Source organism: Rhamphochromis longiceps, linkage group LG17, assembly GCF_057381845.1.
Source record: "Rhamphochromis longiceps isolate RC_006_pf linkage group LG17, R_longiceps_female_GT1.1, whole genome shotgun sequence".
Classification (NCBI taxonomy): domain Eukaryota; kingdom Metazoa; phylum Chordata; class Actinopteri; order Cichliformes; family Cichlidae; genus Rhamphochromis; species Rhamphochromis longiceps.
The window spans coordinates 18,209,194-18,221,647 of NC_140573.1; the positions used below are offsets into that span (position 1 = coordinate 18,209,194).

Genomic DNA, 12,454 nt, shown 5'->3' on the forward strand with positions numbered 1-12,454 from the left:
AAGTTTTATTGGGGATAACCACAGTGGGGGTCACGTGTTAAAGTTGCAGTTAAATAAACGTGAATGAAAGAATCTGCAGGAAATAAAGTTTCATCTTTTTTAAACTTCATGATTTTTCCGCCCCGCCCCCTGTATGTCAGCGCGCGGGTCTGCGGACGTGGCATGCGTGCTTCCTTCTTTCCTCTCGTGAAGAAGGACCAATGAGAAAAGAGTCCGCGGACAGCAACCCTCTGACATCACCGAGGGAGCATGACGTATAACTGAGGTGGACCAATCAGGTCGAGGGAAAAGTCTGACGCGGGCTCTGATTGGCTGCGGAGGCCCAGAGGCGGCTCCGCGGGGTCGCAGACAGCGGGGCTCGGTGTGAGGAACGAGCAGAGCAGCGGTCGCCAGGTGTAAGAGTAGCACGCGCACAGGTGAGAGGAGAGCAGGTGAGCTGATGCTCCAACAGCTGTAGCGAGTTTGAGGCAATCAGCAGTTTTATGAATATTAAACAGAAACTGTGATGTTTGTAAAACCAGAGTTTATTATCATGTGACTGACGTTTGCGAGAGAAGCTGACTGTGAGTGAAAATATTCAAAGAGGAATTTAAAGCTTAAAACGTAAACTTTGTTTCTGTGTGCGTGCGCGTGCGTATGTCTGTGTCTTTGTATGTGTGTCACAGTGTGTGTCAGGATGGTGCGTCCAGTGCTTGTGTTCCTCATCCTTGCTGTGGTGGTCAGCAGCAGCAGTAAGCCCACAGAGAGGAAAAGTCGGGTCCATCATGAGGAGCCTCTGAGCGCCCTTGAGCATGACGACCAGAAAAACTTCGACTACGACCACGAAGCATTTTTGGGTCAAGAGGAGGCCAAAACCTTTGAGCAACTTCCTCCAGAGGAGAGCCAACGCAGACTCGGGTGAGTTCAGGTCATCTGAAGCTTCGCCTGGTTTTTCTGAGTGATGAAGAGAAGCAGGCCGGCCTCGGCTCTCCACATTGAAGTACAGCCCGATCAGACTGTGGCTGAGCGCTGTGCAGGGACAGGGTCCACAGGGCATAATGAGAAATTCAGACAATCACTTCCTGTAGCTGTGTCATGCTGACCGTGAGGAAATAGACGTCCCCACTGGTCGAATCGTCTCCACCTCCAGCTGCTGCAGACGCAGGAGAAACTTTACAATTTCAACTCACATACTCAGCTCAGCTGTGTTCACAGAAAACTCAATACAATTAAAATAAAGTCCAGTGTATTTCCTGGACCTGTGAGCTCAGTTTGGGTTCAGTTAGGTTAGATATTTCTCAAGTCTAGTCTTTATTTTTGTTGCCTCTCATAAAGATGTTGTTTTTGGCTTTGCGCTCTGGTAATTCGTGTCTCTGCAGCATCATCGTGGATAAAATTGACACTAACCGCGATGGTTTCGTCTCTGAGGAGGAGCTGAAGGCCTGGATCAGAAATGCTCAGAGGAAGCACATCTATGACAGCGTGGAGCATCAGTGGAAAGACTTCGACTTGAACGGCGACGGCCGCATCAGCTGGGACGAGTACAGGAACGTGACATACGGCAGTTATCTGGGTCAGGACTCCATCTGAGGTTATTAGGTCTTCTTTGATAAATGTTATTGTGCTGTAATCAATCTGATCAGGTCTCTCATTGCTTGGTTCCAGATGACCCTCCAAAGGAACCAGAGTACAACTACACCTACATGTCGTCGAGGGACGAGCGGAGGTTCCGGGTCGCAGACAGGAATGGAGACCTCATCGCAGACAAACAGGAGTTTACCGCTTTTCTTCATCCTGAAGAACACGAGTACATGAAGGACGTCGTGGTGCAGGTGAGACTGATGTCGTGGGGTCATGTGACCCACTGTTTCGTTTCAAATATTTAACTTTCTTTTTTTGTCACAGGAAACGATCGAAGACATCGACAAGAATGGAGACGGGTTTATCGACCTGAAGGAGTATATCGGTGAGGTTTTATCGATCAGGTGGAGCATTAGAGGAAACAGGAAGCAGCTGATCTGAAGGTCAGGAGGTCAGGCCTTTACCTTCTCCTGACAGACGGACTAGACAGTGATGGTCTCATGGAGCCTATGCATGCTTTTTGTGATGTCAGGCAGCAGGGGGCAGCACTGTGACGAGCTCGCTGCTGAATACCACAAAATTTACCTGCGGCTGAATTTATTCTGTGTGCTGCAGCTTTCCTTTTTATGATTAGCCAATCAGAGTGCTTGTTAGGTGGGAGTGTGTGTGTGTGTGTGCGTGCGTGTGTGAACAGACTGTAACCAAACAGATAACAGATTTAAGTTCCTCTTCTAAGTTTGGTCACTTCTTGTCACGTCCAATTGCCCCTCCCTGAGCCTGGTTCTGCTGCAGGTTTCTTCCTTTTAAAAGGGTGTTTTTCCTTCCCACTGTCACCAAAGTGCTTGCTCATAGGGCGTCGTATGATTGTTGGAGTTTCTCTGTATTATTGTATTGCCTTGAGGAAAATGTTGTTGTGATTTGTGCTATATATAAACAAACTGAATTGAATTGTCGTAGGTGACATGTACATGTCTCAGGACGGCGAGGAGGAGCCTGAGTGGGTGGCGACAGAGCGTCAGCAGTTCTCGGAGTTCAGAGACAAAAACAAGGATGGGAAGATGGACAAAGAGGAGACGATGGACTGGATCCTTCCCTCTGACTATGACCATGCCGAGGCCGAAGCCCAACATCTGCTGCATGAGTCTGATGCCGACCAGGTGAGGCTGAACCAAATGCGCCCCTCGCAGCTTTCGGTTTACCTGCTTGCATGTGTAACAGCTGATTTTTGTGTCTTCAGGATGGAAAACTGAGCAAGAAAGAGATTCTGGACAAGCATGAGGTGTTTGTCGGAAGTCAGGTGACAGACTTTGGAGAGGCGCTACTGCGACACGACGAGTTCTAGAAGGTCACATGATTGAAGCGTCGCTGGAACAAACTGCTTCTGAATTTTGGTGGAAACTTTATGGAGATAATTTATTTTTAGAGCCAAAGAAGAAAAAACAGTTTTGATGTTCAACAGTTACTGCCAGGTTGTTAGGCCAGACTTTTTTATTTTTCGTATGTGTTTTTGCTCCTCACGAGTTTCTGCAGTACAGAAGCGTAAAACACTGACCCGCCATTTTCACTAAAATCCACTTTTATTTCATTTAGTGTTGAAGAAAATTATGTCATTGGGACACAGTTGGACTAAAAGGAGTGCTCATGTGATTTCAGGTGAGAGCGCCTTACTGTCGTAGCTGTGTTGGTCATTTGGAAAAAAATCTCACGTAAACGTTTTACGCTTCGTCCTTCAGAGCGTTGCCACTTTGGAGCAAATAACAAATGGTTTTTATAAAGATTTAAAGATGCCTTAAAGCATAGGTGTCAAACTCTGGCCCGCTGGCCTACTGGTATTATACAACTACCATAATATATATATTGTTTAGTATTAAGCTTTGCTTGTTCCATATTCAGTTTTTCAGCAAAACTTGTTTGAGTCCATAAATCTGGAGGAAGATTTTTTTTTTTTTTTTCAGTAAATATTAATGTTAGCCCGCGACCTTGTTACAGTTTTGAATTTTGGCCCACTGTGTATTTGAGTTTGACACCCCTGCCTTAAAGCTTAAAAAAATCTACAGACAAAGTCTGAGTTTTGTCGCATTTTTACCTGTTTATCAATTAAAAAAAAAATAAAAAAAGTGAAACTCAGAGTTTGGTTTCGTGAACGTTTTATTCAGAAAGTCTAAAGAAAGACACTTCACTGTTTTTAATGTTTATTTTTGCCTTTTATCTAAACACGTATGTTCTACAGGAACATAGATATCAGCTGATCGTGTGTACGTATAAACTTTATTTACATAACGATGAGAATACAGGAAACATTCGTCCTCCAAACTGACCTGTGAAGGTCCTCTTCAGCTCAGTCACGCCCTCTTAAAAGTTCTTTGTGTCACTTTGGTGTGAGCATTAAGAAGCTGTGGACACTTCAGTCTTTGTGGAAACTTCGGAGGATTCGTCCATTGTCTTTCCAAACACCATCTCCATGATACAGCCATTAAACTGAGAACAGAACAGAAGAACTCATCATCACTTCAGTAGCAGGGACAACTCAAACTGTCAGAGAAAAGCTGCGAAAAACTAAACCCTGCGTTCTGCACTGTGTTATCTGAGTGTGCTCACCTGTTTGTTCATGAAGACGTAGATGAGTGGGTTGTAGACGCAGGCGCTCTTAGAGAAAAACGCCGGGATGGTGACAAGTCGATAGTCTTTGTTTTCATCTGTGGAGTAGGCAAAGTAAAGAGCTGCCAGGGCGTACGGGCCATAGCAGGTGACGAAGGACCCCACCATAACGATGATCATTCTTGACACCTCCTTCTCCGCCTTCTGGGTGGAGGCTGACTCAGCCTGCTGGGCTGCAACCTGCAGAGGAAACAACAAGGCTAAGCTTTAATGGAGTGAAGTTCTCAAGCTCCAAACACACTACCAGCACAGAGACTCAGTTAATCACTTAGTGCTGGCTGATTGATTGATTGATTGATTGATTGATTGATTGACTGACTCACTGCTCTCAGAGCACCCAGCAGCTGGGAGTAGCAGAAGATGATGATGGAGAGAGGCATGATGAAGCAGGTGACCATGAGGAAGTGTATGTAGCTGGTCGTGTTGTACTGCTCATTGTGAGTGTACCAGTCGGGTCCACAGGAGCAGCCCAGACCTTCAGGGATGTACCTACCAACACAGACAGTCAGCTCACCTGTGCAGGACACACACGGCCAGAATCACCTGATGCCTACAGTACCTGCTCCAGCCAAAGAAAGGTGGGCAGGCACAGCCGATGCCCATGAACCAGGCGAAGGCCACTGCAGCCAGAGCGTGATTTGAGCCAAACTTAAAGGCTCCGAACGGTTTACAAATGACCAGGTACCTCTCAAAGGAAAGCACCGCCAAAGACCAGGCGGTCACCAGACCTGAGGAGGAGGGAGAAACACACCATTGCACCTGCACACACCTGTACACATCCTGCCGATGGATTGGGTGGTTTACCTGCCACGGAGCCCACAGCACCCTCCAGAGCACACAGCGTGTGACCCAGGAAGAAGTAACCTCGCATGGAGGCTAAGAACACCTGACTGACAGAGAAGGTGACGAAGATGAAGCCGGAGAAGGAGATGTTGACAAGAATGAAGTTGAGTGGGACTCTGAGCTTCTTGTACTTCATCGTCGCCACGAGAACAATGAAGTTTAAAGGAGTGCCAGCAAAAAAAACAAAACCCATAAAGGCGGCCTGCAGGTAAAAGGCCCAGACAGGGGCCAGGTAATACTGGGGCCCCTCAAAGGGACTGACTTTGGAGATGTTCTCGTACAGGTGGAAGTGTTTTCCCATTGTGACCCTGAGCTCTTTGCCGCTGCCGCTGTGTCAGCCTCTTATATACGCTCATAAACCACTTACAGCAAAGATTATGCTGCTGGGATTTTTCTAAACTTTCAGGATTAAGAACTTCTGACTCCTTAATCTGCTTACAGAAGGTTTTCTCTGTGAACACACAGATCCACCCGAGTTCACCTCACTGCTCAAAAAAAACTTTGTGCTTTAAAGGTGACCGCAGTCGCATGCACGTCTTATTTAAATATTTATTTATTATTTTGGTAAATGGCTCTGGGATTAGCCCTTTAACTCCAAGGAATTGAACCTAGAACCATGTGGTCAGTGGATGAGTTTTCCCTCTTTTTCCAAACAAACTTAATTTAATGATTGATTTAATTAATTAAATTGTTAGTGATCAACACATACTTACAACAGCAATCATATTAACAGCCAATAACATGACAGTAAAACTTTAATTATGCTAAATGATTTATCTGTACTCTTTAAGTTTGGTTACACGTAATAACTAGAAACATTAGCATCCCGCCAACCAGCTCACTGTTGTGGAGAGGTCAGTGGGTGAGAAGCGAGGTACACTTGGACAGGTCACAGATTCAAACAAAGATCTCTTTTAGTGAGGCAACAGAGCTGACTGTTGCTCTGCTGCCAACTCTAAAAATCCTTCTTACAGATGAAGAGGTAAGTCCCTGCTGTGTGATATGGTTTGTGATGGGTTTATAAAGTTTTTAGTGTAATAAACACAAGCTGTTGTCAGGCCCACTGCAGGGCGATGAAGACGCCTGATGATGAAGAGCAGCAGCAGGTGGCTGACGGATCTAAATCCAATAAGAGTCTTTTGTTTTTCCGTGTGCTCAACTTCCGATGTAATCCGGATATTTCAGATTTACCTGACCAGGTGATCCTCCTCAATCCTCCAAATCCTTAAAACATCGTCACACAGTCAGATTAGAAGACTCACGACCACTGAAACGGTTAAAGGGGTTCAGCGTGAGGAAGACTGTGAGGAAGAGGAGGAGGAAGAACACTGAGCCTTTAAGAAGGAGCTGTCCTCCAACCTTCATCATTTCTCCTGCTCAGAGTCCGGAGAACGTCGCGGACAAGAAGAAACTGCACTGTCTCCACTTCTGTTGCCCATTTTCATCCTGGACCAGACTGAAGAGGAGACACATTTATTGACTGATCGATTGATCGATGGCTGTAATGATTGCTGACCTTTAGAGCGGGGGCTGTATCATAACCAGGCTGTGAGCTGCATGGAGCATGGGTATGATACGACCTCAGTTTGGAGGTGACTTGCAGCCTTAAAAGACTGATTAATCACTGATGTATTGACTATTGATTACTTGCTACTATGGATTATTGATTAAGCTCCTGGTGGTTCAGGTATGAAGACCGGAGATTATGTCTGCTGCTTTCACTGTTTAATGTTAGGTTTCTGTTTGTTGTGAGTCTGTGCTGTAACACTTAAAGGTCACAGTGGCCTCAGGTGTTCATGTATCCTGTATTATTTATTTTCATCTTTAATGTCTGTTAAATAAAAAAGAACCTGCTGATCAATGAAGTAATTTGATTGTGTGAATCATTACTTTACTTCAAACATTTAAATGAAACTCAGAAGCTGTTTTGGTTTAATTATTATTTTTTAATAAAATTCCTTTTTGGAGCATTGAGGCACACTATTATTCATCAGATTTATTATCCTGTTATTACAGTTATAACTTCAGAAATGTTTTTAACTTCCAAACTTCTGATTATTGAAACTGAATCAAACTCCAAGCAGCTCAGTTTTTTTCTGTGAATAAAAATGCCCCACTAAAATGACTTATTGATCAATCAATGCCCTAAATTTTGTTCACAGATGACTTGCCGTGTTTCTTTGGGTTTTAGAGCAGTTAAATTCGACTCGATCATTAGAGCTCCGAGCACGTCATCAGGTCCCTGAACGTCTCTTTATCCAGGATCTCTTTTCCTTATAGGGCTTCATTTATACTAACATCATTAGTCAGGGTCAGAGGTCACAGGAAGTGGGAGATGAATGCGAGAAATGAACCCAAGGTTTGTCAGTCTACCTGAGAGTAGTCGCCACAGCCTGCATCAGGTTTGGTTTAGTTACAAAAAAAATAAATCTGGAAGCATCAGAAACATGTCAGTCATAAGAACTTTAGCTCATATCATCAGCTGTTGTTGATCTGTCTGTAACTTCCAAGCCTGAACAGCTTCATTAAAATCAGAAATGAAGCTGAGCAGATGTTGCCACTGGTAAAACTCTTTAACATTGATGTCAGTGATGAAACTAACATTGTACCTGCTACTTGTTCATGTTCCCCTAATAAACGAAATGATCAAAAGTGTATTTGTATTCACTCAGATTATCTTTGATATTAAAGTTTGTTTGATCTGAAACAGTGTGACTGCACACGCACACACACTCAGGGTTAAATGTGATGATTTTAAATGTGTGTAGGTTCTTCAATATCCAGGTTCAGCATGTTAATTTAGTAATTACAAACATTTCAAGTGTAAATGTTTGTGAACATATTTATTTTTATTTGTACTCCTCCGTGTACGATCCCCTCCGTAAATCGCCTTGCTGTAGTGGAGGACTTTTGTGTCCCAAGCAGAGGAGGAGCCAGACATTTGAAACACCCAGGGCTTAGCCCTAAAGGGTAGTATGCATGTGGGATTTTTTTTTTTTTTTTTGAGGGGGGGGGGGGGGGGGGGGGGGTGTAGAAATGACTGAAAGATTAATAGGCTCTGTTTTGAATTTTGTTCAAAAAAGAATGACTTCATATAGGGAAATATATATATCACACATGCAGGACACCTTAAACTAGTTTTTTAATTGAGCAGCGAGACAGAACGAAGTCGGGGCTGTATCAAGACACAGGGACTAAACCCCAATTCAACCAGACCCAGAACTGATCCAGAATTAAAACAGGACTACAACAGTTCAAAAGCAGGATTACTGAGGACTTAACCAAGACATAACCACAATCAGAACTAGATGATAGTAGCACTAAAAATCATCATAGACCTGCACTACACTTATTTATTTAATTCTACCAAAGTACAATATTTAGATTGAGAAAAGTTTATATAATTATTTAGCCTTGTTGTGCAAACAAGCCTGCAGAACTTAATAAATATAGAATTTGAAAAATAGCAAACCTAAAAAGAAACACTAGGTACGAGATACATGAGTACCTATGATACAGTGATACTTTTAGTAAGCAACCATTTGACTAACATGTGTGTCTCACCTGCTCTTGTTCATCTCTGTTCTGTCCCCATTCTCCATCTCAATCTCTGCTCCTCTCTCTCCCTCTTTGTGCTGACAATCATCAAATATACAGTTGAAACCAGATATTTACACACTCTTCAGATAAAAACACTTTTTTAATTGTAACATCAAATCAGACTAAATGTTTATTTTTTTAGATTGATAAATATAAAAACATATTTGTTAACTTTAAGAGTAAAGAGAGAAACTGTCTGTGTTTTTTAATTGCAAATGGCACCAAATTGTATTCAAACTGAGCCACACTTATGGAGCTCCACGATTCTTTTCCTGGTGTTTTGGTTGACATCTCTTGATTTTCCCATGTCAAAGAAACAGGCTCTGTGTTTTGCCTTATATGCATCCACAGCTGTGCCACCAATTTACTCACATGGACTCTACTAACCTATCAGAAGCTTCTTCAGCTCAGAATGGAATCGTCTGGAGTTTTTTTTATTAATTAACAATAAACTTAGTGTACATGTACTCCTAAATTTAATGAAAGTGATAAAAATAGACAGCTCTGTCTCTCTTTATTCTGACATTTAACTAATTCAAAATATATTTCAATATTTATCTAAAACAAAAGTTTACTCTAAATTGATGTTGTACAGTAAAAATGTTTTATGTTTTCTCCCTAAAGTGTAAATATCTGGTTACAAATGTGAATATCCTGCTGTGTACTGAAATCCCTCTTGTTTTGCATAGAAATATACTGAACAACATAGTAAGCATGATATATAAAATAACATTTACCCGAGTTTTTTCTTTGAAAGAACCCTCGAATGTCCATTCTTATGTTTCAGTACATAACTGAAACCGATTTAGTCGGGGAGGGTAAGAACTGAAAATATGAAATAAACACACGTAAGCTAAGACTCTCTAAAAAATAGCATTTGTTCGGCTTTTCATTTCGCCATTTGTTGATTCACTTGAAGAGCAAGTAACGTAATATTGGTCAAGTGATCAGTTTGATATCAATCTTTCGTGATGCACCGTCATATTTACATTATTTGTACGGTACGAATGATTTGCTTTGGTACCTGGTCAAACTTAAGCTCTCCTTAGTATGGCTGGCTCCGTCTCTCCAACAGCGCACTCACGGGCAGCAGCTCCCCCCGCCCCCTCGCTCAGTCGCTTAGTGCCTGAGCTTGGATCATACCAATATCAGGGGGGGATTCACGCACAGTCGTAAATTCCCACAGTGTGCACTATGTGCTTCGAATATTGTGTGTACTTTTTGTTTTATACAGTTGTCAGCCAGGCATCTAACTATGAAAAAATTACACTCCAAAATACCCCGGGCTTCTGACAAAACAACCCGGGCTTAAGCCCCGTAAGCCACCCCCACGCTCCGCCCCTGGTCCCAAGTATCCATGGAGCTCTGTTGGCTTGGGGGGCCCGGTGGTAGGGCTGCTCAATCTGCTCAACATTTGGCAATAAACCCTATTCGGATTCTTCTGAAGTGTGGCTGGCCTCTCTGTCACAGACAGGGTGAGGAGTTTAGTCTTTTGAGAGGGGCTCAGAGTAGAGCTGCTACTCCTCCACATTAAAAGGAGCCGGTGCGGTTTTAGATACAGGCGACACGGGCGGTTGCCCGGGGCGGCATCGTGGTGGGGGGCGGCATCACGGGCATCGTAGTACTCATGCTGCCCCGACGTCAGCCAGCGCATATTGGGAATGGCATAGGCACCGATCGGTTTTCCCTCGCCCATTTGCTGGGAGTAAGGGCGCCCTCCGTTTGCCAGGTGCGCCTGCTGCTTGCGGCGCAGAGAGGAGAGGGCGGGGCGGCGGGGGATTCACTGGCTGGCTGGAGCAGCATCTAATAACCAACTCGCAAAATAAAACAAAATTAAAACAAACCAGCAAACATGAAAACACCAGACATTATGATACAGACTTATAATTTGCACCGATGTTTTTTCTAAATTCTATACACAAAAAGTGAGCGCGAGAGCCTTCGGTGTGCCTGCTCGCTGCTGAAGTCAAAGTAAACTTTATTGTCATCTCCGCTACATACAGTCCAGTATATAGAGAGACGAGGCTCCAGTTACAGCAGTGCAAGTAAACAAACACTATATATAAGAAGAGTAAGAAAATAAATACACACTTTAGGACCAGGGGTAAAGGGATCAATAACATCCATCCATTCGCTTCCGCTTATCCTTTTCAGGGTCGCGGGGGGGCGCTGGAGCCTATCCCAGCTGTCATAGGGCGAGAGGCAGGGTACACCCTGGACAGGTCGCCAGTCTGTCGCAGGGCCAACACACAGGGACAGACAATCATTCGCACTCTCATTCACTCGCACATTCACACCTAGTGGCAATTTGGATTATCCAATTAACCTATCCCCAAGCTGCATGTCTTTGGACGGTGAGAGTAAGCCGGAGTACCCGGAGGGAACCCACACAAACACGGGGAGAACATGCAAACTCCACACAGAAAGACCCCGGCCTGATGGTGGAATTGATAACAATTTAAAATTTACAGTTTGATAATTTAAAGCATAGGTGTCAAACTCTGGCCCGCGGGCCAAATTTGACCCGCAGCCTAATTACATTTGGCCCGCGAAGCCATACCAAATTACTATTAGAGCTGGCCTACTGGTATTATACAGCTAATATATATATTGTTTAGTATTAAGCTTTGCTTGTTCCATATTCAGTTTTCCAGCAAAACTTATTTGAGTCCATAAGAAAAGATTCATTCTTATATCTGGAGGAAGATTTTTTTTTTCAATAAATATTAATGTTAGCCCGCGACTTTGTTCCAGTTTTGAATTTTGGCCCACTGTGTATTTGAGTTTGACACCCCTGATTTAAAGTCTCACACACATAAGCCATCAAAAGGGGAGGGGGGCCGGCTGCTTCCAAATAGAGCACATTTCATTCATAATGATGTAAATCCAAGCCCATTATGTATTCATGATTTGAATCCTGGGTTGTGTAAAATCTCAGAAATAAACCCTAGACAAAGTGAATCTGTGAACTAAGGTGTAGGTGTGTTAGATCATGTTGTGGTGATCCTCGAGCTGGGGGATATGTGTTCATACTGGAGTGCAAAATTAAAACCAATGGAAGATGGACAAGAAAAGTTCAATAATGGCAGGTCATCCTGAAACAATCAGAATCAGTATACTTTATTACTCCCTAAGGAAATTATGTGCGTTACAGCTGCTCCAAGAAGAAATGGTAAAAATAGCAACAGTAACAGACTAAACTCCAAACAATACATTATGTTACAGATTATAATATTAATTAGTCATTGTCAGTTGTTGATTCGTCCTGTTCTCATTGTATGACGAATTATGATTGCTGATTGGTAGCCGTTTGCATACTATGCATACTCTCTCTCTCTCTCTTCATATGTGTGTGTGTGTGTGTACAACAGTTTTATGTTAATGTACAATCCTTAATATGTTGTGTGTGTGTGTGTGTGTGGGGGGGGGGGGGGGGGGGCGCCAGAGGGACTGTTCGCCCAGGCTAGGACCGCCACTGTTAGGGATGCTCTCACTTCAGAGATAAAATCTCTCAGCTGAAATGGGATCATCTCGGTATTCCCCCTGGATGAGCTGGTGAAGGTGACTGGGGTCAAGGAGGTCTGGGTTTTTTCGCTCAGGCTACTGCCCTCACCACCCAAACCCAGGTGTGAAGCAGAAGATGGATGGTTATGATAAGTTGTCATTAAATTCAAATTAATTTTTATTGTACTCCATTGTAATTTATTGTATCGTATTATTATTGTGTCCCTAGTTTTGTTTTATTTTAATATGCTGCATTTTATTTCATCATTTTATTTTTTAATTGCCCTCT

At 43.3% G+C, this 12,454-nt stretch overlaps 2 protein-coding genes across 3 annotated transcripts; one reads left to right on the forward strand and one right to left on the reverse strand.

The window, feature by feature from the left end:
• Positions 1-334: 334 nt before the first annotated feature.
• On the forward strand, positions 335-3,683 carry calua (calumenin a). 2 transcript variants are annotated; one of them, XM_085387244.1, is made up of 7 exons: positions 335-416; positions 666-897; positions 1,359-1,552; positions 1,645-1,811; positions 1,885-1,945; positions 2,518-2,717; positions 2,798-3,683. In XM_085387244.1, exons 2-7 carry the CDS (start codon positions 677-679, stop codon positions 2,900-2,902), a joined length of 948 nt encoding a protein of 315 aa, XP_085243370.1. In that variant the 5' UTR covers positions 335-416; positions 666-676; the 3' UTR covers positions 2,903-3,683. The 2 variants fall into 2 exon arrangements, with proteins under 2 accessions (XP_085243370.1, XP_085243371.1); XM_085387245.1 differs by having other exon boundaries at positions 352-431.
• Positions 3,684-3,945: 262 nt separating this feature from the next.
• Positions 3,946-5,368, reverse strand: opn1sw1 (opsin 1 (cone pigments), short-wave-sensitive 1). Its single transcript, XM_085385760.1, has 5 exons — positions 5,023-5,368; positions 4,778-4,946; positions 4,542-4,707; positions 4,159-4,398; positions 3,946-4,038 (listed from the first exon to the last, which is right to left on the reverse strand). The coding sequence occupies exons 1-5, from the start codon at positions 5,360-5,362 to the stop codon at positions 3,946-3,948; spliced, it is 1,008 nt and encodes a 335-aa protein (XP_085241886.1). The 5' UTR covers positions 5,363-5,368.
• Positions 5,369-12,454: the final 7,086 nt, after the last annotated feature.